Source organism: Balaenoptera ricei, chromosome 16 (genome assembly GCF_028023285.1).
Source record: "Balaenoptera ricei isolate mBalRic1 chromosome 16, mBalRic1.hap2, whole genome shotgun sequence".
Lineage (NCBI taxonomy): Eukaryota > Metazoa > Chordata > Mammalia > Artiodactyla > Balaenopteridae > Balaenoptera > Balaenoptera ricei.
The window spans coordinates 25,759,318-25,786,636 of NC_082654.1; the positions used below are offsets into that span (position 1 = coordinate 25,759,318).

General features: G+C 56.9%; 1 protein-coding gene across 9 annotated transcripts in view; it reads left to right on the forward strand.

Annotated features, from left to right (window-relative positions):
* The window catches only part of SH3PXD2A (SH3 and PX domains 2A), a 246,745-nt gene that overhangs the window by 129,115 nt on the left and 90,311 nt on the right, over positions 1 to 27,319 (forward strand). For all 9 annotated transcript variants that reach the window (XR_009497980.1, XR_009497978.1, XR_009497979.1 and 6 more), the window contains exon 6: positions 21,011 to 21,039. Coding sequence is in view for 3 of the 9 variants with exons in the window: in XM_059900003.1 (XP_059755986.1) it covers positions 21,011 to 21,039 (29 nt within the window). In the remaining 6 variants the exon portion in view is untranslated. The remainder of the gene's footprint in view (positions 1 to 21,010; positions 21,040 to 27,319) is intronic.

Genomic DNA, 27,319 nt, shown 5'->3' on the forward strand with positions numbered 1-27,319 from the left:
GTCGGTCTGGGAGAGCAGGAACTTGTACGTGTTCTGATCACACCGTAATCCCAGTGCCCAGAGCAGGCACTCAGGAGATTTGCCGGATGGATGACTAACGTCATTCAGGCTTTCTGTTAGTCCCCCACAGGCGGTAGGCTGTGATGTGACCCTTCGGAGAGATGAAGTGGCTCTCCGGAGGTCACCCAGCTGGCAAGGGGCGGGCAAGAGAAGCTGGGGATGACGCATCCTAGCCTCTCCTGTGTGGATTCTGGGGCAGCCGTGAGGCTGGCTTGGGGTGGAGAGAGCCCTGATCACCAGATCCGGAAGGAGGGGGATAAGGACACATCCCTGGAACTCAATGGGATTCAGCGCAGGATGAGTCCTGGGCGGGGCGGTCCTGAGCGTCAGCTCTGACAAGCAGATGAGCCTGGCCTCGTGTAGGCCACACCCAGCACCGCTGCGGCACCCAAGGCGACCCCCTGGGCTATGCACATGACCCACCCGGTCCTGGGGCCACACCTGCTGGCCCAGCTCTCCCTGGCTTACCCGTGTATGAGCAGCGCTTGAGACCCACATCCTGGACCACTGGACCGGGGAGGCAGGCGTCCCCTGGCCTGGCTTCCACAAGGAGCCCCCGAGCAGCCGGCCCCTCAGCTCTGATTCCCCCGTGATGAGAGTGATGGAAATGGGAGCTCAGGCTGCCGGGCAGGACGCCAGTCAACCACGTGACCCAGCAAATGCCTCTTTTAGTTCCAGTTTAAATTTGCATCATTGAAACAGTGAACCTAAAGGTTCTCAAAGGGCCCTCCAAGAGCCCTGTCCTCAGCACTGCCCCCGCATGATGCAGGTTCCTCAGAGAAGGGTTAGGGGAGGTGCAGCCCCATGAGGCCCGAGGGCCTGAGACCGGCCTTCTCACCTCTCCAGCCTCCTGGCCCACGGACACCACCCTCATCCTTAGGTGCCTGCACAGGGCTGCAGCCGGCTGTTGCCAGCTGTCGCCAGCCTCCACGCCCAGGCCCAGCCGTTTCCTCCACCTGGAGCGCTCCTGTCCCCTCTCCCCACCCACCCCGGGCGGAGTCCTACTCAGCCCTCAGACTTTCCAGCAAGCCTCTCCAAAGCCCGTAACCTTGGCCATGGCACCAGCCACACCACACTGTTTATGGTCTCTCCCCACCACGGGGGCCCACATCTCTGTCCCCCCAGGGCCTGGCACCTGATAAGCGTTGACTGAACCCAGGTTGGGGCCATTTAACAAGATTAAAAATTGCACTGCCCACTGTCAGGGTTTCAGAGTGAACAGCACCCTCGACCCCTCTGGAGTTAGGTGGTCTGGGCTCCCTGGCCCCTCTATGCCTCGATTTCCGTATCTGTAGAGTGTGAATAACGAAAGCGCCTGCCGCCAAGGGCTGTTGGGAGGATGGTGCGTGGACGGCACAGAACAGACCCGGCACGCGGTCAGCACTGCCCGAGGCCAGGCTCGCTGTCGTCATCGTGGCAGTCCTGGGCAGGGGGAGCCGCGGCAAGAGACCCCCCCACGCCGCAACAGCTCTGCCACTTGTGGGCACTGCAGCCTCCTTTCGCCGCCCGACATTGGTGGTCCTCTGCTCTCGGCCTGAGCCCGTGGGCAGGTGGGCACACACGCATTTGGCCCCCATGTTCAAGAGGGGAAAAACAGAGGCCAGGGCTGGCGGGGGTGCCCCCTCCATCACCTCCCACTCGTGGACCTGCCGCTGGCTCACCAGCCTGGGAGCTCGCGGCCAGCAGGGCCCACACACACACCTGCAGCGCAGAGTGGGCTCACGTAGCGACTGAGGGTCTCCCACTCCCTGCCGCCCCTCTCGGCTCTAGGCCTGGTCCTGCCCCCTTGGCCCATTTCTTCCCGCTGAAGCCAGCCAGATCCTGGTTAAATTCTCGAAATTGCACAGGAGGAACAGGGCCTTGCTAAACAGGTTTTTGTTCCTCAGCCCCAGGGCCACAGAGCCACCCTCTGTTGTGGCCTGAAACAATGGCCCAATGTTCAGAGGGACCATCCATCCCTGCCCCAGCCTGTCCCAATGGCCAGCTTCCATCTGGCCCGGGGTCCACACCCCTGCCACCGCCGTGTCCATGCCCGGGCAGGCCAGCGAGAGAGGGAGGCTGTCCTACCTGATCCAGGCGGAGAGCCAGGTTTGGATCTGGGCCTGGGCCTCGTGAAGGTGACCCAGCGGCTGATGTGGAGGGTGCTGAGCGAGGCTTCCAGAGACGGAGGCCCCGGGCAGAGGACAGGCAGCTGTTCTGGGGCTGGGGTGGCATAAGGTCAGACCCCCCAGAACAGGCGCTCTTTACAAGGTCTCCCAGCCTTCCTCCCCACTGATGCTCCTGAAGGGAGTGGAGGCTGGGGCTGCCCTCCCTGGGGGAAAGCAGAGTCCAGGAGGACGGAGGGGACATTGCCAGCCCTGCCGCGGGACCCAGCAGGAAGACGGGGCGTGGGCACGGCCGTGCAGCCAGGATAGCCCCGAGAATTTGGGGAGCCTCCTCCAGGAGCTCCCACAGCCTCGATCTTGGCCAAACTCCAGATCAGGCCTGCTCGGGAGCCTGACTCTGGACCTCAGGATCCAGGCTTCCGCTGACAGCAGCGTGACCTTCTCCATAAGTCACACCTACCTGCCCGGCGCCGAGGAGAATGAAATAGGGGCTGTGTGTGGAGCACTTAGTAGGTGCTGAGGCAGGTTACTCTCTTCTTCCCTCCCTTCTGCTTCTCTGGGCAGCAAATAGAAGGTCCTGCGAAGAGCCCTGGAGAGCATCTCTGCTTCGGCCTTCACCCAGCAGGTGTTCATGGAGCATCTACTATGTGCCAGGGACCGGCTAGGCTGACAAACTCAGGGCTCAAGGCTACCACTACTAGGTGGAAATTTTGAATTGAATTAAACTCACTCCAGAGACAACAGTCAGAGCACCCAGCTCTGCTTGTGGCCTTGAATGAGTCACTTTACCGCTGAAATCTCTGTAAAAGAGGCCAACAGTACCCTCTTGGCAGGATAGTTGTGAGGCTCGAGGACACTGGTGCCTGTAAATGCCTCGAGGGTGCCTAGCCATCACAGATGCTCAGTAAATGGGAACTTTCTCTTCTTCTCCCCCTTTCCTCTTCACCCCTCCTGGGTGCACAGTGGCCACTCAGAAAAGACTAGGGGAATGGAATCGGGTCAAGCTGAAGACAGGAGCTGGGCTGACCTTTCCTGAGCCCCTCTCAGCTCCGGGATTGCTCGCCAGGGTTGGTGCCGACTGGGGGGTGAAGCTGCCCCCTCCACCACCAGGCGCCCCACTGGCTATCAGGACCTCTGAGGCATCCCTGTTCTTGGCACTCCGCAAGGGACAGGTGGTTTGGGAATTGGAGTGGGCAGCCCACCCATCCGCTTCCTGCTTTGCTGAGTCTTGGTCCGACCCTCGTCAGTGGGACGGCTCTCCGCACCCGGCAGGCCCTACCACCACCCATCTGGCCAGGGACATGGGCCGTACTGTCCTTCCAGCCCCTCTGCCACTGGCAGCTGCACAAATAGCCTCTTTATGCTGATGGGTGAGAGAGCCAGCTGGACCTAGGGACTATGGATCCACTGGAGGCTGGGGGCTGGAACAGCACAGAAGCCCTTGCCCAGCCCCTGCCATGGCCCCCTTTAACCTGGGTGGGCAGGTGGGAGGAAGGGGGCCACAGGAAGCTGTGTCCAACCCACTTGAAAGGGGCGTCAGCTCCAGGGAATGAGGACTTCCGCGGGCCCAGCTGTTGTGCTGGGTGGGCAAGCCGGCGGGAGGCCGGCTCTAAAGCAGCTGGCCCAGAGCAAGGGCATGTGTGGGCCACATCCAGGTTGGGAGGGTTCCTCTGTGTTCAGTCCTGGCACAGGACTTTCAGCTCTCAAAGCCGGGAGGGAAAGGAAGCGGCAGGGTGGGGAAGGGTATCCTGGTACTGGGAGAGGTGGGGTGGGGTCCCAGTTATTTTCTCAGGCTTGTGCTTTCTGTGTCTCCCTGAAACTTCAGCCCCTGGAGGAGGGTCCTGGTGTGCAGGTGCCCAAGGCCCCACGTGCCCACTCCCTTGTTCCCAGGGCAGTGGCATCCTTTGGAGGCTCCAGCTGGGGGAGTGCGCCCCCGACAGAGCCCCTGAGGCCTGCTCTGCTATTAGGTCCTGTGTGAGGGGGAGTCTTCGTTCCCCTGCCTTGTAATTACTGCCGCTGCGTTGTAACCAGTCCCCTGGCTAGCTGCCCCTCCACAGGGAGTCCGTGGCAGAGCTGAACCTCGGACCCAGGTCTTCAGCCCTGTAGACCGGGTCTTCCTCTGGTGGCATCAGGCGGGAAGCACTGGTCCACGCAAGCATTTTTCATCATCTTCCTGGTGTGAGGCACAGGGCCACAGACGTGGGCGAGGCTCAGCCCTGCCCCTGGGGAGCTCATGGTCTGCGGGGGGAGATGGCACAGGCAGGGCCTGGCCCGCTGCTGTGGGAAGCGGCGGAGCAGCCAGGACTGGGGCAGTTTCAAGGAATTGAAAGAAAGTCTGCCTGCCTGGAGAGTGAGAGTGTTGGCTTGAGCTGGGCCAGAGGAGATCGGCCTGGGGCATCCGGTGTCCCGCTGGTGATTTGGGACAGTCGTTAACCCCTTCCACACTTTGGCATCAGGTGAGGGGACAGAATTTGGGGGTCTTTGGTCCAAGCATGTAATAGCCAGGGTCTGGAGTGGGGGCCGAGGGCTGTGAGCAGGGAGGACATTCACAGCAAGTCGGATGTGAAAGAGGCAAGCGTTCTGAAGATCACGTGACCCTTCCCCCCTTCACAGGCCCTGGTAAATTGGGTCTTAATGTAGATTGGAGTATAGGCACCAGTCAGTTCAGGCGCCTTAGTTCATGGGATCTGTGTGTGTTTGGCTCCCCCTTGTGGCAACATTGGATATTACACCAGCCGGCATTCTGGCAGGCGGTTGCAGACTAGGCTGAAGCTGTGCTGGACACTTGAGTATGATCTATCTTGTTTAACCATCCATATAATCCTGTGAGGTTCATGCCTCCTTTTTTGCAGATGAGAAGTCTCAGGCTCAGATTGGTTGAGTTACCTCTCAGCTAGTAAGTGTCAGAGGCTGGATCCAAACCCTTCCCAACTCCAGGTATGCACCCGCCTGACGACACAGGGGTGTGTAATGAAGAGCAGCACAGGGGCCACGGCCAGGGGAACTTGCTTCAAATTGCAAGGTGGGACCTTTCATCTGACCATAAGGCTGAATAGAATCAGCACCCCATGGTTGCCCTGGTCACACAGTAGGAAGCAGCTGAAGGTACAGTTGAGGGCACTTTCCACATCTGGGGACTCTTTAAGGGAACTCCAGGCTTTTCACCAGGTGAGAAGGTGCAAGGCTCAGGAGCACCAGGGCCAGTCCAGCCCGTGTTCACTGAGGGCCTCCTGCTGTGGGATCAGACCTCCGAGAAGGGGGCTGCCCAGCTCGCCTTTCAGGACGGACACAGTGAGGCTGGTTCAGAGAGCACCCAAAAAAGCTGGTCTCCCTTCCCCCCTACCAAACTGAGACCTGACTTTGGCCTTGGGCGCAGCTGTGACTCCACCCCCAGACCGAGCCTCTCTAACACGTGGCCCACCTGTCACATGGGCAATCCGAAATCAATGTGAACCCCCGCCCCCCAACCCAGGACACACAGCCTGAGGCTCTGGCTACCTGAGGCTATTTGGGCGAGGCCTGCCCCATTGCTTAGGACAGGAGGGAGATTTTGTTTTTCAAACAGGCTGATGGGGGTATAATTTACATAATAAGGAATTCACTCATTTTAAGTATACAGTTAATCCAGCGATTATTAGTAAATTTACAGAGTTGCGAAACCACAATCCAATTTTAGAAAATTTCCATCACCCTGAAAAGATCCCAGAGGCCGGTCTTTAATCCTTCCCAGGCTCCAGGGTTTAGGAACCCCACTAGCATCCCTTCCCTCTGCTCCTGTCTGGGAAGAGGAAATGCGTGTTCCTGGGGACTGAGTTCTTCCCCTACCCATGTCCTGCTCTGATTTCTAGACCTTCCCGTAGTTGCAGCTGCTTTGGCCCTTGCACAAACTGCTCAGTAGCCCAGGGGTGAGGCCCGCCTGGCCTTCTTGGTGAAGCTCTGAGGTGGACTGGCCTCTGAGTGGGGGCCCAGAGCAGAGGGGCAAGGGTACCCATTTCAGTGGGCACCTTCCCTGCCTATTGATTCTAGTGGCCCACTGGGTGCCCACCTTAAACTCCATCCCCACCCCCAGGAAGTACATACACAGTGGGCTCCGCCACTCGGAAGGCCAGTGGGCGCAGGCGACAGATCTAGGGGCCAAGCCACAAGATGCCCAACTTTCTACCAGGGCACGTTCCAGGCAGCCCAGGGGTTTAGCGGAAAGCAACGAACATGTTTTAGCTCATTTAATTTTTTGCATCCATCCGTGAGGTGGGTACAGTTATTTTCCCCAGTTTACAGATTGTGCCACTAAGAAACAGAGGGGTCACATGACTGGCAAAGCTGCTAAGTGGCAGAGATGGCTAGAACCCAGGCAGTCCAGAGGGAGAGCCTGGCTCTTACCTGTCCTGCTCCTCAATAAAGCCCGCAAGTGTTTAGACGCTGCATGGCACGAGCTCAGAATAAACGGGACCTATTATCACTAGCGCTACTGTTGAGGGGCTAACGTGCTGGAGAAGAAGCCAGAGGCCTGGCTACCCACGGCCCACCCAACACGCACGGCTCAGCTTGCAGCTGCAGGGGTTTGCAGCCATCAAATAGCCTCTCCCATCCTGGCTGCATCCACGCAGCCCCAGCCTTCAGAGCTCAGCATTCCCCAGACACCCTCCAGCCCATCCGCCACATTGCATTGTCAGGTTCTGCAGCCCAGAGGAGGAAAGTGATTTGCCCGAGGTCACCCCGAGAAACTGGATTTGCACCAGGTTTTTTGACTCAGAGCTCAGTGCTCTTTCCAGTGCACGGAAGCTCTCCCAGCTGATTTCCAGAGCATCCTGAGTGCTGGTGCGGAGGAGGGCACCTGGAGGCCCTTATGGAGACTTGAATCAGGGCCTGGCTGAGGGGCAGGGAGGAGGGGCCGGCTGCTGGCTGCTGTGAATGGCTGAGGAAGTGGGAGCTGGGCTGGGGTCATGTCTGATTCAATTAGGCAGAGGCAGGCTCCTGATTAGACAAGGCTGCGCCTGCCAAGCCGAAGAATTCAAGGTTAATAGCCGGGAGTGCCCTGGCTCCCACCCCAAGCAGGAGGGGGCACCCATGAGGCCCACAGAGCCCTGCGACGCCGCAGGCAGGCGCCTCGGGAGCCGGAGGACGTGGTTATCCCACGTTGGCCGCCACCCGGCATGTCTGGGTGGCGCCCTCGCTGTGCAGGGTTGTGGCCACGACAATCTTGGTGGGCAGGTGGGGGGCACTTCATACCAGGGACAGGGAGAGATGGTGTCTTGTTTCGGAATCCTCCAGAAGCAGATCTGGGGGAGAGGACTGAGCTCAGGCGGCCTACTGGGGAGAAGATACCAGTGAGGGAGCGAGGGAAGGTGTGGGAGGCAAGGCAGCCAGAAGTGGTGCCTGCTTATCAACCAGCTACCCCGGGGGCGACCGGGGCTGACCAGGGCCCCATCTCCCAGGGAACCTGTGGGGAGCCTGCGAAGAGCTCTCAGCCACGGGGCGGCCTCACCTGAGGGCAGGGGTGCTGGGACCTCCCCACCCTCCTTTTCCTCCCGCCACCCTGTTCTTCCTTTGCCCACCTCCAAATAGCAGGGGAGGGAGCTCTCCAAAAAGCCTGTCTGAGCTGACACCCACATGGCTTTCCCCTGTGCTTAGGAGGACTTCCGGGGGCTTCCCTGTGGCCTGTGCCTGGGAAGGCCTGGTCCCTGCCTCAGCCCTGGCCTCTGCCTGTCCATCTGCCCCTCAGGCTCTCCCTTAATCCTCTCTTCCTGAGAGCCCTCCCTTCCCTTCTCCACTTCAGCATCCTGATTCCTTTCTTCACAGCTCTTAACCCAGTTTATCAACTGGCTTTATCCGGTTGTTTGCTGTCCTCCTCCGGGCAGGGGTGGGTCCTGTCTTACTCAGTGCTGTGACCGCAGGGCCCGGCACGTAATAGGTGCTTGTTAAGGACAGAGGAGCCCCTGGTGGTGCTGCAGGGGATCAGAGGAGAGAGCTGGCAGCTGCAGGGAAGGTGGGCCAGCGCTACCCCTCCGCGGCCGGGGGCTCCGGGACTGCGGGCCTTTTGTCACTGAGCGCTGAGTTTCTGTAAGCAGAGTGGAGACAACTGTGGTTGAGTCTGCTCCAGGCCTGAGGGCCGCTCTGGCTAAAGCCCTGAGGAGGGCCTGCGTGGAGGGGCCGGTCCCCTGCTGTCCTCTTCCTGGGAGGGTGGGCCCGGCCAGTGCACCAGGGTCAGTCATTGAGTATGAGATGGTCAAGCAGGCCCGGTGGAGATGCTCAGACCAGGAGGGCAGGGGGGGCCTTGGAGAGGGAACCAGACCCCTGGGGGCCGGAGGTGGGCAGGGAAGGCAGCCTGGGGGAGCCAGGCCTCCACCTGGACTTGAATGCTGAGGGAGGGTTCAGAGACAGATAGGGAGGGAGAGGCCTGGACAGACGGGGGCTTCCAAGCAGGGGCGTCAGGGCAGGGGTGGGGGTTTTGGGGGGTGGGGCATGAGCAGGCCAGAAGGCCAAGAGCCTGAAAAGATGGTGATGGTTCTCAGCACAGGCTTAGGAGTCAGCTGACACCCACTTTAAATCTGAGCTCTGCCACAGGGCTAGCAACTTAAGCATTTTGTGCCTCGACTTCCCCATCTGAAAAATGGCGATAATGATAGCACCTTCTTTTTGGAGTGGTCAAGAGAATTGCAGTAATATATATGAAGCACATCTCGCTGTGCCCGGCACATAGTCAACACCTCCTGAGCACACACGTGCCCTTATTCTCAGACTTGGGCCCACAGGGGACACGGGCAAAGGAGGCAGTAAGGCACTGTGGTCCAGCTGGGGGAGCAGAGAGACACACTTGCCAGGGTGATGTCCCAGACAGAGGATGGAGCACAGGAGACCCAGGCCATCCTCACAAATGGACAGGGAATGCACCGAGCCACAAGGGTGGACTCTGCCCATCGAGACTGCTCGAGCCTTCTCATATTTTACACAAATTAGCACCCGCACTTGCTGACCCATCTATAATTAGCAGGGAAGACCTCCTGGAGGAAGTGGCATTTCCACTGGGCTTTACTTGGGGGGAAAGGAGGGGAGGGCTGCCTGGGGGACAGCTCAGGATAATACCGCTGCTCTGGCCAGCCCCTTGGAACCACCTGGCAGCCCTGAGCCTGGTTGCCAGGAGTCAGGGCTTTCGTGCACTCACTCAGCAAACACCAGTGGTGCCCAGCCCTATGCGAGGCCTGGGGAGACATCACAGTTCCGGCCTCACGGAGCCCACAGTGGAGAGGAGGAAGCAGCAAAGACGCAATAGTAAGAGCTATGAAGGAAAAGACAGGGTGCTGTGGCAGGCCCGGTTTGGGGGTGTTGGGGGTCAGCACTGGGCCGGGAGCTGAAGGAAGGGAAGGAGAGAAAGTCAGAGGGAGGCAGAGCCCAGGACAGCATCAACCCAGCGTCACTGTCCCCAGAATTTATGAAAACTCCCCTGGGAGAGACAGCCTCTCTGGAGACTGTAAACCTGCCCTGGACAAAGCCGGGCCGTCCTCGGGCTGTAGAGCCATGAAGGGTCACTTCAGCTGCAGAGCCTCCGAGAAGCAGCCAGGAGACGCGTCGGCCTCAGCGCTCTGGACGAGGGGCCATTAGAACCAGAAGCCACAGTGCCTCTAAGTACAGGTGGTCGTGGACACTTGCCACGTGTCACAGCCAGGCTTCCTCTTCCCCGCAGCTGTGCTCACACCAGAGCTGATGCTGTGAAAAGGAAGTGTCTAGAACTCGGTGTCCTTTTGGTATTTCTGGCCCTGAGTCTTTGCCTTTGTTTTATCTTCCTCTTCCCCACCTACTCCTAATTTAGCTTATCTGTCTGAACTTTACAGGTGTCCTTATCAGCCACAAGATGGTAAATGATAGAGCGCTAGACTAAGGCAGTTTGGACTCACATGCTGTGTTACTTTGGGCAAGTGACATGCCCTCTCTGATCCTCTATTGCTCTTCTGTAAAATGGGGAAAATAAGAGAACTTACTACATAGGAATGTTATGAGGATAAAATGAGCTGATACGTGTCAAGGGCTTAGTTTGGTCCCCAGCATAATGTAAATGCTTGAAAAAATACACCATTCTTGTCAGTTATGATATTAGTGATAATAACAAGAGCAGTAGCAATAATAGTAGCATGCCTCAGTCCCCCCCACCAGCTTTGGAAAAGGAGGGCACAGTCAGAGTGCGGTGGCCTGGCCCACTCCCTCCATCCCCCCGCCCCCAGTTCCCACCATGCTGTGGGGTCCAAGGGCTCACGCCTGCTCCAGGGCCTCTGGGAACTTCTTGGTGACGTCATTACGTGGCGGAGGCTGAAGGCAGTGGCCCAGGGCTGGCCCGCTGGGATCTGTAATGGGTGTCCAGGTAAACAGTGACTTCGCTGTAGTTGGAGCCAGGCTGACCCAGAGGAGAGAGAGAGCAGGTCCAGTGCTGACAGGAAGGCTGCTTGGAGGAGGGCTGGGGCAGGAAGCTGTTACCCGGGGCTCCCAGGCTGGCCCTCCTGCAGCAGGTAGGACGCAGGCCTACGTGGGGCCTGGAGCTGGAAGCCTCTTTGCAGAAGTCACATGGGGCCCAGTCTAATGCCCTGATTATTTCAGTCAAGGAAACTGAGGCACAGAGAGGACTGCCATCCCCCAGGTCTCGTGAGCCCCACGCTGGGTGGCTCGGTCTTTGAGGACCCCCCTTAGACCCTGTCTCTCACGTGCTGCTCAGGGAGACAGCGGGCAGACCCTTGGGAAGCCTCCAGCTCCCCTGGGCCCAGGCTGGCCTGGGAGCGCCCCAAGTTCGCTGGGTACACTGGCCTGGTCAGAGAGCCCCTCTGCCCTGTATTTCCTCCTGCTGCGTGGAGTGCAGTAGCCACTTGCCCCTTCATGGAGCAGCTTCACTCTGTTGGCCACTTGGTCCGGCAGTGAGGGGGATCCAGGCTTGGCTGTCACTCCTTCCGCCTGGGATCAAAAGGGCCAAGGCCCCTGGGAAGCCTAGCAGCCACGAGGATTCCTGGGGCACATGAAGGGAATACAGCCATTTAGATGGGGCTTGAACCGCTCAGCTCTGCCACCCCTGCACATGGTCTTGGTGAAGTGGCTTTACACCTCTGAGCCTGGGTTTCTTCATCTCTAATCGGATATCCCAAGCCTTGGCCCTCCCCACTGGGGCCAGCCAGGCCAGTCTCCCCACATCCTTCCCGAGCTGCTCCTCCAGAAGCCCCCCCAACCCTCACCAGGGTTAACTGCTGGGCCTGTGCAGAGCCCCATGACTGCAGTGAGGGATGGAGGCGTGAGCTAGAGGCTCACCTTTATCAAGCCTCGCTGTGCACCAGGTACTTACTATGTGTTAACTTGTTTTATCCTCCAGCAATCCAATTAGATGGGTGGAAATGAAGACAGAGAGACCCTAAGTCTGTCTGGCAGAGCTGGGATTTTAACCCAGGCAGCTACACACACATCCCCATGTGAGCCAAATAAACCTACCTGCCAGTGCCTGATTCAGGCCATTGGTCTAGGCCGCGCTGCCGAGTACACTGTGGCGATTTACATCACAATTTTAATTAAGATTAAAAATTTAGCTCTTGGGGAGTTCCCTGGTGGCCTAGTGGTTAGGATTCCGGGCTCTCACTGCCCGGGCCTGGGTTCAATCCCTGGTGGGGGTCTTGGGTCACACTAGCCATCACTTAAGTGCTTGACAGCCACAGTGGCTGGTGGCCACCACACTGGACAGTGCAGATAGAGGCCATTTCCGCCGATGATCACAGAGCATTCTATTGGGCAGCTCCAGGTAGGGCACTACTAGGTGCTGGGGGCCAAACTGGGACACTCAGTGCCATTGGAGGTCAAAATCAGTGGGCTTTCTGGACAAGGTGCCCCTCCTCAGGCCTTAGAATGTTGTGAGACACTAGAGAGGGCGGGAGGGTGCATGTGGTGGTCATAAGCACAGATAACCCTGAGTTTGCAGCCTTGCTCTCTCATTGCTAGCTGTGTGGCACCAGGCAAGTTACTTAACCTGTCTAAGCCTCATCTGTAAAATGGGCCTAAGTCACCTGCGTCAGAGACAACATAAAGCAGGTGTCAAGGGGCCTGGCATTTCTGGGTGCTCAGTGTTTAGGCATTTGTGATGTAGAGTTTGGGAAAATCTGGGAGACAGTTCTCTCTCTGTCACAGGCGACCACACAAGCTCCAAGAGCCCAGGCCCTCCCAGGCAGTGCAAGTGGGCTAGGCGCCTGGGAGAAGCTTGGGGCCATGCTCTGAGCACACTTTCCCACAGAGGCTGAGGTAGGAACAAGCACAGCTGGGCCTTGGACGGGCTCCTGGGCCTCCGTGGGAAGCAGGAAGCCATTGGCCCAAGCTCCCAACTTTCCAACCCCAGCTCAAAATTAGGCCAGGGCTGGGGAGTGTCCGGCCCCCAGCCAAGAAGCAAGCCGGAGGTCTACTCAGCAGTAGGACCCTGGTGTCTGTCATACACACACACACAAACACACACACACACACACACACACACACAGAGATGAGACACACCTCTGCAGACAGGGCCACTGTAGCTTGGGGAGCAAAGCAGTCTTCTGTCTCCTGAAACAAGTCCCCATCCTGCACCCTGAACAGGGAAAACCAGAACCAGATGGGAACCTGATTCTCAGTCACAGAGGTGGTGTTGCCACTTTCCAGGGGAAAATCTGTAGTTACAAACATCGCCACTGGGTTTCTCCTTCTAAAACCTGAGCCATTTTCCTTTGCTTGCAGTCCAGCCCCAGCTGCATGTCCTGCCCCACCAGGCATACAGCCTCCTGGAGGCATCACACACACACGCACGCACGCACGCACGCACACACACACACACACCCCATCCCGGCTTCATTCCTGCCCCTGCACCTTTGCTCACATCATCCCTTCCATCCCAACTCTCCTTCCTGCCTCTGCCCTTTCTAAATATCCATCTTTCAAGGGTAGGTCTGCTGCCCCCCCTTTCCAGGCAGCCCTCTCCAACCGTCCCCGACCACTCTGACCACCCCTTCTGGGGAATGCCTCTACAGCATATCCTTTGGACCAGGCTTTGGGGCACCTGATCACAAGGTGACTTGTATGTTTTCTTCTCCTGGGTGTTTGTCTTGTGTCTCCAACTAGACAGTGTGCTGTGTGAGAGCAGAACTGTGTTTCCCACCACTTCTGCCCAGACACAAGGCTGGTTCTACAGCAGACCCTCAGTTAAGACACGGATGGATGCATGGACGGACGGACAGACAAATGCACTTGGAGAGAGACAGGGAAGGCCTCCAAACCTGCAACACCCTCCTTGCCCTTCTCTCCGGGGATTCCATGGTGGAACCCCATCACAGCACTTTGTCACTCCCCCGTCCACGGTTCCCCACCTTCCCTCTCCTCCATGGACGGCCTGTCAGTCACATCTGGGTGGGATGCCTTGGGGCACACAGGTGGGAACCCAGGCCTGAGCTGGCACCCCGGGCGAGAGAGCCAGGGATTTATGAAGCCATGCTGGTGGGGGGCCAGTCAACACTCCCCCCACGCTGGCCGCCGTCCACGCTCCAAACCTAGCCCCTCTTGGGAACCCAGGCTGTTGGCCAGGGAGCCTCTCTCCACGTGCCCGATGCCATTCTAAGAGCTTCGCGCGTTATCCCAGGTAAACCCCACAACAACGGCAAAGGTAGGAACTAATTTTATCCCTTTGACAAATGAAGGTACAGAGAGGTTAAGAAACTTGCCTCTGTCACAAAGTGGTAAGTGGCTGAAGCAGGCTCGGCCCCGCTCTTAACCCTCTGCCGGAGGCCTGGACACGGTGGAGCCGTCCCCGGGCTGGAGACACGCTCAGGACCTTTGCCATGGTGGTGAGTCCAGTCATGGTGAGGAGACAGACAGACAGACGGAGCTTTGTCCTTTTGCTGTGGACGGAGCAGCAGCAGAGACCCTCTGGGATGTTCAGGAGACCAGCACGAGGCCTGGGAGGTTTCTGGGTCTGTGATCACCCTGGCTTGGGCCTCTCTGGGACACAGCTTGGGGGGTGCACGGGAGGCGGGAGGAAACTCTTTCCTCCCCAGGAATTCAGCTTTTTCGCCCCGGGGCAGGAATTTCGGCCTCTCTGGACTGTCCACATGGTCACAATGGGGCCCATTCTCAGAACCCTGGAGAAAACAGCCCCTGCAGAGAAAGGACGGATTCTTGTTGGACACAAGGGCCCTCAGTGCCACAATTTAGATCAGGGCACAAATGGGGGCAAAGAACAGATTCATGCCCCCTCTGTCTGTCTTCCCTAGAGGTTGCTGCTCCTTGAGACCATTCCGTGCAAAGGCTCTCAAAAGCCAGAACAAAAACCCAGCTAGGGGCTAAGGGAGGTGGAAAACTGCTCCAGATTCTCCCGCTCTCAGCCCACCTGAAGCCCCTGCCCTCAGAGCCTCCCTGCTCAGCTTCTGGAGCGACATGCTGTCTCACTGTTTCGGTTTCACAGAGAGTAAACAGCCCATGAGGACACTCAGAGGGCCCCCCTTATAGGGATGGGGAAACTGAGGGCTCGAGAATTTGTTGGTGTTTCTAAACCTTTTGCTGCCATGGTGAGAAATTTCACATCACAACCCAATACAGACAGACAGGTAGATAAGTAGATAGACATCAGAAACCCAAGTTTCGCAAAACAGTATTTAAACTTAACTATGGGTGACTCGATCATTTTGTTCCTTCTACCTGTTAAAAATGCTTGTCGGAACCCACCAAGTTGATTTCAGAACTCACTAATGGGTCACAACCTGGCATTCAGAAAGCACTACTTTGAAGTGACTTGTGCAGGTCCACCGGCCGCTGAGGGGCAGAGCCAGGCCCAGAACCCTGGTGGCTCTGTTGACATTTCAGGCTCAGAGTTGTCACAGCCTCTCTCCTGCCCTGCCCCCCTAGCTGTCCATCTCACCTCTTAACAAAAAACCTTTCTCCAGCCAGGCTCTGACCCCATCACTCCCTAATTCTGAAAACTTCCAGATTTCACAGCAGGACATCAAAGCCCTCCCCTTCCCGCCTCCCCTCCCGCAGCCTGGCCTTTCCCTGCCTGTCCCTGTGCTCACCAACGCTCCCCAGTAGTTCAACTCCTCCTCTTTGGAGCTACTTGTTCCTGCTTGTAGAACTTTCCCCTCTCTACCCTCTCCATGGACCCAAACCCCTTTGATCCTTCAAGGCTCAGCTCAAGGCTTCCTCCTCTAGGAAGTCACCTTGCATGTCCTACAGCCCTGGGATCTCTCTTTTCTCTGCACCTGGAGTGTAACCTCTCCTGTGACTCTCAGCATAGATTATCTCAGAATGTTACCTTTCTCACTGTGCTATATAGTTTCATTCCCCTAATTTAACCCCAAACTTGCAGGCCTTCTGCATGTCACATATTTCTCCCATGCCTGCACAGGCCCTCACGAGGCAGCCTCCAGCAAGAGCTAGGAAGTGCTTATTGGTTAATAACAGCAGTCAAAACCATCACTACATCACTATGTGAAGGGCTCCACATCACTCTCTCGGCCAAGGTTGCATACCATCGCCCCCAGCCCCCATATTTTAGGTACCGCCCATGTCCCCAAGACCACTTGGCTCTCAAGGTCACCCACAGCCATCTGGCAACCCGCGGTTCCCAGCGGCCGCAGCCCTGCAGACAGGCATCCCGGGCCAAGCAGCCAATGTCAGCCAGCAGACAAGAGGGTGAGAACATCAAGCTGGCAGTGCGTGCCTGTCCTCTTCTGCCAGGACACTCACTGATGGGAATGACAGTGGGAGGGGGAGAGGGACGGCAGGCAGTGGAGGGCATGGCCCTGTAGCACTCAGAATTCCACCTGGTGGGGACTCAGCCTCCTTCCACAGAGCAGCCCGGCCAGACTGGGCTTCCTTTCCTGGTCTCTCCCCTACCTCAGGGGGTCTCTCCCCTACCTCGGGGGGTCTTCCTGGCTTTCCTCTCACTCCGGGAACCGTGACCGGCAGGATGGCCACCTCCTTTCCCCAGTGAGAGCCTGCTTCTCTGGCCTGTGTGTCCTCTCCTTGCAGCCCATTCCCAAGTGGACCTCGGCGTGGGGAGCCCTCTGGGTCAGGATGTCAGTGGAGCTTCACAAGCCTGGAAAAGCCACTTAAGCCCCCAGGACCTCAGTCTCCTCATCCATAAAATGGGTTAACACCACCTCTGCCTACTTCAGAGCACTGAAGGGCAAATGTCTGTTCAAGAAAGGGCAGAGGGAGGGGAAGCATGTGTAAAAACAGGTGGTCCAGACACAGGAACTGTTAAATGCCTTTCCTGCCCCCTCCCTCCAGCCTCTCCCTCTTTTCTGTCTCCAGCACCAGCCCCTTCGCTGGAATGTCCGGGTAAGGAGCACAGCATGTCTCACCGAGAGAAAAGAAAGGGAAAAAAAGAAAAAAGAAAAGAAAAGGGAAGCTGACCCTTCTGGGTGCCATTAGCATGAACATCTCTTGGTTCGGGGCTCTGAGCATTTGCCGCTCCTTGGAGGTTAAACGAATCCCAATAAATGAGTCCAGAGCTTGCCAGTTCCTGTGGGTCAGTGTCACCCTGAAAACATGATTGTTTCCAGATGAGCCCTGTCCTAACATTGTGTGAACAAACAGGCTTTCCCTGGGTGGACGGCACTAGACAGAGGCCAATGCTGGTTTGGTGTCTGAAAGCCCAAAACTCTGCATAGGGGGGCTGGACTCGCCCCTGTGTGGCACTCTGCTGCCAGCATCATGGTGGGATCCTTAAGAAGAAGCCCCTTCCTTTGGTTTTAGAGGGTTCTGCAGGGTCCGAGTTCAAACGGGCCTTTGGCATTTGGGTAACAACAGAGATGGGGTCTGGTCCAGGTGTGAAAGAATAATCATTTCTATAGCATTTTCCGTGCTGGGCACTCTGTGAACCCCTTTATGAGTGCTGTATGTTTCATCTTCCCCAAATCCTAATGGGTTGGTAGAGTTATTATCCTCTTTCTACAGACAGAGAAATAGAGGCTCGAGAGGTAAAGGAAGTAGCTCAAGATGACCACCCAGCTAGCAAGTAGCAGAGTTGAACTGGAGGCTGTCTGCTTCCAGCACCTGTCCTCACCCCGCAGACAGCATCATCCTAAGAGGAAGGGCCAAGAGATGAACTGTTTATATCACGTGGGGGAGGGGGAGGCCTCAGGAGTCCCTGTTTAAATGGGGGAAGGGTGTGATGCTGGGTTGGAGGAACCCCGTCCCTTCCCCCCAGCCAGGCCTGACCTGTGGACCATCTGGTGACCAACTATCCTGGTTTGTCTGCGACCTTGCCAGTTTGAGCCCTGAAAGTCCCATGTCCCAGTTTGCCCAGGATGGTTGGTCACTGTGGTCTTGGTCACCCCCGGACCAGTTGCAGAGAAGGCTGAGTGGCCTGATGGAGCTGTGTCAGGACAGCCTGGGAGGCCTTTTCAATTACATTAGCTTCTGGTAGCGCTAGAGGGAGACGCTAGCCCTTGCCTCCCTTTCTCCTTCCTGTGACTCCCTGGGAGATAGTGATTCAGCAGCAAGTCGGAAGCAGGCTACACTGTGACCTACCAGGATTGGAATCACCGGCAGTATAGGGACTGTCAGCACCACCTCCAGGCAAGAACTGAGCAAGGAGGGGAGGTGGGAAGGGGGTCTTGAGTGGTTCAGGAACTGGACTCTGACAGAGGGCCTGCTGTCCTGCCCAGGCCAGGACTGATTGCAGGGCAGCGGGAGGTGGGCATGCCAGGAGGGAGAGCCCTGCCTTTCCCCTTCACCATGCCCTGGTATGTGAGGGATGGGGGAGTCCCAGCCACTGGATACCTAAGCTGCTTCTCATATTCAGCGGCTAAAAATACGCAATGGCTTTGCTAAAAGGTGTCCAATGGAAACCTACAAGAGGTTTCCTATTAGGGCCGCGCCTGCTTGGGCTGGAGGCCAGATGCTGTGTGAAGGATTCCTATGCCTGCCATTCCGACCATCCAGTCCCAGCCTGGCACCCCCCCTACCAGGGCCTCAGCCTCCACTCCATTAACCCATGTGCTTCTCAGGCCCCCAGGGCCTTGCGTTGCCCTCCCTCCCCTGCACCCACTGGTGGCAGCATTTGGGGTTTGGTCTTGAACCCCAGAGCAAGGCCCGGGTCCTCTGCCACCCAATCACAGCCTCACCTACTCACTGTGTGACCTTGAACAGGTTGTCTAGCTTCTCTAAGCTTCGCTGTCCTCACCTGCAAAACAAGGAGAACACAGGATCCAGAAGTCCTTGGTGGGAAGGGCTCGCGCCCTGGTTGAAGAAGAGGCCGGCCAGGAGATTTGTCTGGAAGCTCAAGCTCATTGTGCTTACTGAGCGTAAATGTTTCTTAGGCGTGGCTGGGGTCCTGCTGGAGATTATGGTACAGTGACTGCAGTGCCCCTTGGTACAACTCCTGCCTACCTGTCAGGGTTGTAGTGACTGGGTAGAGACTCTGCTGGGCCCCAGGTTCTCACCCAACACTGGCCCAGCCTCGGAACCCCCAGCGGGTAGATGCAGACACTGTGTTAGGTCAGGTCGTGATGGGGCCCCACGTGTGAATTTGTAACTGGCGCCCCAGGTGATCCTGTTGAATGACCAGGTTGAGGGTCGCTGACGGGGCCTGGCACAGAGCGGGCCCTCGGCCCCTGTGAACTATGTCCCTCTCCTACTCCTGAGCCTCAGCGGGCTTCCCTGTCACACGGTAATGACCTGCCTGTCTCCCCTCTGGGGCTGTTGACAAGCTCAAAGAGAATCCTGGGCAGCTGCAGCTGCACAAACGGGGAGAAGATGGCCATCACCGCGAGGAAGCCACCCCCCGTCTGACTGCTGGCAGCCAGGGGTTGGGCAGTGAGGCTTTGTGGTCCCCGGCCCTGAGGCTTCTCCTGCAAGACCAGAAGGAAAATGGTGGGGCAGGGGAGGGCAGTTCCCCCTTGCCCTCCACTCTCTGCCCTTCCCCAGGCCCCACTCTGCAAAAAAGCCTGAGAAACAAATTCTCTCCTTGGGAGATGCAAGTCTGCTAGGCAGGACGTAGCCTCCATATAATGTTCTCCTCCTCCTCACTGGGAATTCTCCCCACCGTAGAGCTTCAACCGGCTCAGCCAGGCACTCCGGACGGTCTCTCCCCGTCTCCCTTCTGCCCCAGGGAGGTGACCCTGGCTCAGGCTTTCCTGGACTGCCAGGTCGAGGTTGGGGGCAAATGGGAACTCTCCCACCTGCCTTTTGGAGGCAACAGATTCAACAGGTTCCCCTTTCCCCCCATCCTTGTTACAGTATCATTCGGGCAGGTGGGCTTATAAACCACAGCCCTTGCCCAGCTTGGATGACCTTGGGCAGTGGCTGAACCTCTGTTTCCTCATCCGTAAAACAGGGATGATAGGACCTCTATAGTGTGGATGTGAGGATTGAAAGAGGCTTGCAATACCAAGGAGGTTCTCAAACAGGAGGGCTGGTAAGGGGAAGGTACCAGAAATGCACGTTCCGGGCCTCAGCACCAGCATTCCGACTCACTGGTTTCTGAGTCCAAACTTTGGGAAACATAGAAGCCTCGGAGAGGGGGATCCCCTCATCCTTGGCTGTGGAAGCAGATCACCCTGGAGCTTAACAAATGCCCCCAAAGCCCAGGCCACCCCCCAGATTCATAGGATCGGAATCTCGGTGAGTGTTCATGAGGGTGACTCCCTTCCCTGTGAACCTGCTGTCCTTTCCTCCAAGAGACCCCCTCTTTCCAGCCGGCAGACCTAGCTGGCCAGTTGGCATATTTTCTTTGATCCCAGGGGAAACGGAAGGCATTTCCTCTAGTCTCCACATTGATCACCAGCCAGCCCCACCTGAGCACTTAACAGACCTCCAGCATCGTAGAGGCTCCCTGAGGATTGGTGGATGAAGGGGTGCTGGGAGGGGCCAAAGGCAGGAGCAAGGGCAGGAGGGCAGTGGGGGCAGGGTTTGGGAAGTAGCCTGCTGCTGAGTCTGGGTTAAATCCTTGCTGCAGGGCAGGGAAGGCTCCAGGCTGGGGCAGTTCAGGGCAGGTAAAGCTGTCAAGTGCCTCAGGTCACCAAACAGTTATTGTCAGTGACAGGATTTGAATCCAGCTCACTTACTCAGAAGCTCAACCATTGTTCCTGGCCATGCAGTATGCTCTGCCTCACCCCTACTGAATCCCAGGTTCCCAGCCTGAGCCTTTCTGGTCAACATTCAACCTACAGCCCCTATTTATCCATCACTTATGCCAGGCCAAGGGACGCAGTGGGAGGGAACAAGCCACAGTGTGACCTCAGGCAGCCTTGGGTCTAGGATGGGGGCAGACTTTAATCAAAGGGTCACACAAATCAGTAATTACGCAGAGGCCAGCAGGGAAGACAGGTTGAGGAGGTGACATTTCAGTCGTGACTTTAAAGGCTGAGTGGGCAAGAGCAGGCAACGTAAAGAACTGGGAGGGGAAGCGCTGCAGGGGAGGGGAGCGGGCTCCCAGCGCGGGGCAGGGCCTGGGTTCTAGCGACCAACCCCCGGGGCCTCAGTTTCCCTATTAACGAAGTGGGTGGGAACGTGCCTCACCCTCCCCCATCGGAGGACGGACGGGGGAAGGTGCCTGGGAAAGGGCACGAGCGGCCCACCGAGCCCGTCCAGTTGGGCCGGGGCGGGGCGGGGCAGGGGCGCTCGCTGCGGGCGGCGGGGAGGGGCGTGGAGGGGCAGGCGGACCGCGCCTGGAGGCCGGGCTGGCTGGGACCCGCGGGCAGGCGCGGCGCGCAGTGCGTGCGGCTGCGGAGCGCGCGGCTCGCCGGCAGCCGGGATCACATGAGCATCCGGCCCGTGGGTGCCCGGCAGCCGCAGCCCTGCAGCCCGGCGGCCGCGCGCCTCCGCACGACCCTAACCATGTCTGTCTGTTGTTGCTTCTTTTTCAGGGACTATGGCAGTTCCAAGAGGAAATCAGGTAAGGGGACCTCCGGGCGTTCTTCCCTCCAACCTCCCCTCCCGCTTCGTGCACGCGCCGCTCCGGCCCTGCGGAGGACTTTCTGGGGGCTTGTCCTCGCCCGGCTGCCCTGTGGTCCTGTGTTGCCCCCCTCCTCAGTTCACGCCCCCTAAGACCTCTGGTACTCGCGCCTCCTCCTCCCACCGCGTCCCTCGGGCTCTCCCGGCGGGGATGGGAGCGGGTGCAGGGGAGTGTGGGGATGCCTTGAGAAGGGCCCAAGCCCCCGCGACGTGTGCGGCCGGATCCTCCTGGGTCTGCGGGGCCAACTTCTGGGCACCGCTGTGGTTTCTCCCTCGGTCCTTCCCGCGGTGCGGCAGCGATGGAAGGGTTAATAGAGATGAGATGCTGGGTTTTCGCCGTGGGAAGGTGAGATCCAGGACCCAAAAGGGCCGGGGGGGGGGGGGGGGGAAGGGAGGGGAATTGTGCTGGAGAGACTGGGTTTTTAACGGCTGCAGCGCAGACCTTCCCCTCCTTCCCCAACTCTGAGCGCGTTCTCCACGCTGCCGGGTTGGAGGCTCTGCGTGGTGGTCCTCAGAGACACCCGATGGTAGGGCACCGACCCACCCTGGCATTGGCCCGGCAGGTGCCGGGCTCACTCCGAGTTTGCGAAGGGGGTGGAGACAGGGAGCGTCGGGGCAGGTCCTTGGACGCTGGACGCTGTGTGCTGGGCGCAGTCGGCTGGGGTCAGAGAAGGATTCCCTCCGGGTGGGGGAGGAGGGACTAGGCAAATGCCAGCACGTGGGCGGGGGTGCAGTTAATTGGGAGAGGGTGGTCCCTTGTACTTAGGGCTGTGTGTACTGGGAGTTGGGGCGGGCAAGGGAATGCAGCGATCTGTGTGGGCTTGTGTGTTGTCCGTATTTATGGGGGTGGTGAGTTATGGGGGTGCGCAACCATCTGGGGCTCTGGCCTTGGGGATGTGGGAAGTGCGTATGAACACGTGGCTTACATTAATGGCTCACGTTGTAGGGAGATACTTGTGTCCAGGTGCTTTGAACTGTGGATCAGAAGAGGTATGTGTGCCAGTGTGTGATGGATGGGCTGTGAATTGGGATAGTTGTGATTGCATGGTGCGTTTCTGAGTGTGGGTTCGTATGTTTTGTGTGTATAAGTGCTTGCTTATATATTCACTGGGATGAGGAAAGATGTGTCCTGGTTTACACATGGGGGTGTATGTGTGTACGTGGGGTTGTGTGTGTTCATGTGGGGCTTCATAGTTGTGTGCTCTTGAGGGTATGTTTACTTGTTTGGGTGTGTGTGCCAGTGTGTTGGGATGTATCCAGTTGTGGGTTGGCGTGTGTTTGTGTCTAGCTGTGGGATGAGACTGCATGTGCACACATGCCTGTCACCTGGGGAGGGGTGCTTCAGGTATGCCCACCCCTGGTGCAGAACAGCATTTCCTCCATGAACAGGGGGGTGAGGCTGCCTCATGAACTTGACGAATTGCAGCATCTCCTCAGCTGTCACTTGCAGCCAGAGCCATAGGTGGGGAAACCTGGAAGGAGGGGCAAACATGGGATTGCGTTCTGTCACACCCCTCTCCCCAAGAAACTTGCCCTGGGCCTCAGAGATGTAGTGGCTGGTTGAGCCTGGGCTCAGATTCTTTTTTTTATAAATTTATTTATTTTTGGCTGCGTTGGGTCTTCACTGCTGCGCTCAGGCTTTCTCTAGTTGCAGCGAGGGGGGCTATTCTTCGTTGCGGTGCGCGGGCTTCTCATTGCAGTGGCTTCTCTTGTTGCGGAGCACGGGCTCTAGGCGCGCCGGCTTCAGTAGTTGCGGCGCACAGTCTCAGTAGTTGTGGCTCGCGGGCTCTAGAGCACAGGCTCAGTAGTTGTGGCGCATGGGCTTAGTTGCTCCGCGGCACATGGGATCTTCCCGGACCAGGGCTCGAACCCGTGTCCCCTGCATTGACAGGCAGATTCTTAACCACTGTACCACCAAGGAAGCCCTGGGCTCAGATTCTGGCTCTGTGTGACCTCAGGCAATTTTCATAACCTCTCTGCCTCGGTTTTCTCTTCCTAAAAAAACACAGATAATGATGGTCTCTACCTCACATGTAGAAAATTCAATAAGTTAATGTGGAAAAGTCCCTAGGACCCAATAACTGCTTTAGAAGTGTCAGTTTATTATCATCAGCATTACTTTCTGAAGCCCTGGGACCCTGGGTGAGTCCCTTCTCTACTCTAGGCCTCAGTTTCCAACTGTAAAGTCAAGGGCTGGGCCTCATAACCTCCCAGCTGCCCCACCCTCAATCTCTAAGGCTCAGGTTCTGTGCTGCTTCCTAAGCAAGACAGGGCCCCACCCAGGGAAAGCTTCCCTGGTTTCTCTGACTTCCACTCTCCGGCCAGGAAAGGGATGGATGGAAAAATTTAATTTACGCTGGTGTGCTTATGATAATGGCCACTTAGTGTCATGGTTAAAAGTGCCAGCTCTGGAGCCAGACTGCAGGAGTTCAGAGTCTGGCTTTTCAGACCTTGGGCAGACTTCCAACCCTCTCTGTGCCTGTCCTCTCTTCTGTAAATTGGGGATAATATTCTTACCCATCTGGTAAGGTTAATTTTATGTGTCGACTTGGCTGTGCCCAGATATTTTGTCAAGCATTTTTCTGGATGTTTCTGTGAAGGCGTTTTTTTTTTTGAATGAGATTAACTTTTAAATCAGTGGACTTTGAGTAAAGCAGATTACCCTCCCTAATGTGGGTTGGCCTCAACCGATCAGTTGAAGACCTTAAGAGAAAGACTGACCTCCCCCAAGCAAGAAGGAATTCTGCCAGCACCTTTGGACTTGAACTTCAACTCTTCCTTGCGTCTCCAGCCTGTCAGCCTACGCCGTCAGATTGTGGGCTCACCAAGCCCCCAGAATCACGTGAGCCAGTTCCTCTCTCTTTCTCTCTCCCTCCCTCCCTCTCTCTCTCTCTCTCTCTCTCAATATTGTGTTCTGTTTCTCTGGAGAACCTTGACTAATACACACCTCATATGATTATAATGAAATTACATAAACTTCTATATGTAAGTGTGCTTAGACCACTGCCTACAACCTGGACAGTTCTCCCAAAGTGCTAGCTACTGTTATTATTTAGTGAGCATCTACTATGTGCTGGCAACTTTACATATATTTCTTCATTTGCTGCCCAGAGCCATGTTGCATGGTGGCTGGTGGGATTCGCATTTCACAAATGACAAGCTGTGTCTCCGAGGGTGGCTGCCCGGAGTCTGTGGCAAAGTGAGGGTTTGAGTTCATGTTTTGGGCTTCACTCTGCTCTGTGATGAAGCGCCTGAAGCTTCCCAAGGTCGCTCCAGTCAGGGATGCTTGCATGGAGAACATGAATGCTTGTTCCCTGGTCATTTCTTGTCACATTTTAGTCCCCGAAGCCCCAGCTCATCCTTGGAGGATCTCTTGGAAGGATCTCCTATTGAGCACAGAGCCAAGACTACAAGGCAGGCCTGGGGAGGATGGAGTCAACAGGAAGAAAGTTCTCAGGCGGCTGACAGCCTCACAGAGGAGGCAGGACTGGCGACCTTGAGACCCCAAAGACAGTGTAGCCTCAAATTTACTTCCGCTCCTTCCCTCCACAGAACCTGCTCCTTCCCGCATCTTCCTTCTCGCTCCATCCACCCCGTTGCTCAAGCCCAGCATCGAGAGGTCATCCTTGACTCCTCCCTTCCTCTCACTTGCCCACCTGACCTCCAGATCCATCCCCTTCTCCCACCTCCACCGTCACACCTGTTGGAAGCTCTCTTCGTCTCTCAGGACCCCAGCTTCCTCCTCAGCCTGTCTGCTCCCACCCCAGCCCCTCCACACCGCAGCTAGAGTGAGCCCTTCCACACATGGATCAAATAATGTGCCTTTCTGCCTAAATTCCAAGATTTCCCATCCCACCCAGAAAAACTCCTTATCCCGGGCTTGCAGAGCCGTGTCTGCTTTGGCCCCTGCCTGCCATCCTGCCCCAGGCTCTGCCCTCATCCCCGTCCCCCATTCCCACCCCAGCACTCCGCTCAGCTGTGCCCATTACCTTCCATTCCTTAAACACTTGAGGTTCGTTCTCTCCACACAGTCTTTGCATTTGCTGTTCCCTCTGCCTGAATACTGTTCCCCATTCTTCCACATGGCTAGCTCCTTAAGATTTCTGCTTGTCACCTCAGAGAAGCTTCCCCCACCTCCACCGTCTAGCTGCCCCTTTAGGTCTCCCTGCTTCTTGCACATCACTAACCGCACTCTAATTACCTTGTGGGTTTTCTTGTTTGTTATCTGTGCCCCACCACCTTGAAAGCAGAGACCTTGCGGCAGGGCTCGCACCAGTAACAGGGTCCCCTGGTGCTTGTTGAATGGGAGGGTGGATGGAAGAAGGCGTGGGTGCATGAATGACGCTGCAGGTCAGGAAAGAGGTCGCTGCAGCCTCAAGTCAGGAACATTATCTGGGAAAAGGAGGAGTTTTTCTGATTGGGGGTGGAGAGCGGGGGCTTTGCTAATCAAGAGACAGCACTTGCGCAAAGGTGGGGGAGCAGGACAAAGTGCAGCTTGTTTGGAGACCAGATACTGCAGCTGACCTTATTGAGCACCAGCTGTATGCCGGTACTGTGTAAAGTGTTGAGGTTATAGGAATGTGCCTTTCTGCCCTCGAGGGGCTTGCAGTCCGCTCTGGGTGATGAACTGTGCAGACAAGAATGTACTGTTGGACAGTGAAGCAAGGAAGTGGCATGGTTACCTGAGGAAGAGCAGTCCAGACCAAGGACACAGCCAGTACAAGGGCCCAGGGGTGGGAGGTCTGTGGCTGGGTGGAACGTAGGGGAGGTCAAGGTGTTAGGAGGGGAGAGCAGCTATGTAGTGGGGATGGGGCAGCAGCAAAGACCGTTTCGGGCCTTGCCAGCCATTTTAAGGGTTTTGGCTTTCACTGTGAGTGAGATGAAGAGCCCCTACGGGGTTCTGAGGAGAGGGGGACATAATCTGACTTAGATCCCAGAAGGATTTTTCTGACCGGTGAGTGGAGATGGTTAAGGGGAGGAGACGGGTGATGAGAGGGTGCGGACTCTGGCAGCAATGGAGGGACGAGATGGATTTCCATGATCGGGTGTGGGCCTTAGGGGGTAGTTTATGTCAGATTGCCTGGGCTCCCATTCTCAGCCGCACGACCTTGGGCAGATCACCTGAGCTCCGCGACCTCACTTGTTCTGTTGTATCAGTCAGGTTCAACTAGAGAAACAGAACCAGCAGGAGCTATCAAATTTCTGGCAAGGAACTGGCTGATGTGATTGGGGGCAGGCGAGGCAAGTCTGAAACCCAGGAGCCGACTGGGGTTGTGGTCCACAGGTGAAATTTCTCCTGCAGGGAAGCCTCAGCTCTGCCCTTAAAGCGTTTCAGCTGATGGACCCAGGGCCCCCTCGGAGTATCAAGTATAATCTCATTGAAAGTCAACTAATTATGAACCTGATCCCACCTGCAGAATACCTCCCCAGCAATGCCTGGATTAGTGTGTGGTTGAATAACTGGGGATTGTAGCCTAGCCAAGGTGACGCATAAAAGTGATGGACACGCCCATGAAAATGGAGTAGCAGCCACCTGCAGGAAGGTGCAGATGATTCAAGGATGTGATGCAGTTAGAGGGCTTTGTGCCGGGCCTGACAGTAGCAAGAGCCTGTTGCTGTTAGCTGTGATTGGCCGCCCCCCCGGTGAGCACTGCTGCGGGAGCTCAGAGGTGGGCTGTAGGAGGCCCCCCCAGAGCAGGGGCTTCTCTTCAAACCTGAAAAGATGGGCTGGGGTGCCCAGAGTTCTGGGAAGCTGCCTGCCTCCTGCGCTGGTGGCTGGGGAGTTCTGACTTGCACCACGAGGGGGCACAGGTGGCCACGGATCCTGTGAGGTCATCCTGGCTCTGGGATTGTGTCTGAGGCCCCATCCCACCCAGCAGTCCTGTGGTGAGCTGTAGCTCGTTTAAATGCAAATGAAGTTGCTCAAGAGTGTTGCAAGTTTGTTCTTTTGGGCCAGTGTTGATGTTCCTCGTGAAATCCTGTTTACTTTATACTTTTCCTTGGAAACTTGGTGAGTTCTGCCTGCTTCCATTTTAGTACCATACAGTCTGCATCATTGGATGGAGTTAATGAGATCAGCATTACTGTAGTTTCACTGCGGAGAAGCATGCTGCTTGGAGTTCAGAGTTTAGGTTTTGGCATCAGACAGGGTTTGAACTCCTTCTCTGCCATGTGTTTGCTCTATGACCGGCAGCTGCTTAACCTCTGACCTTCATGCCCCC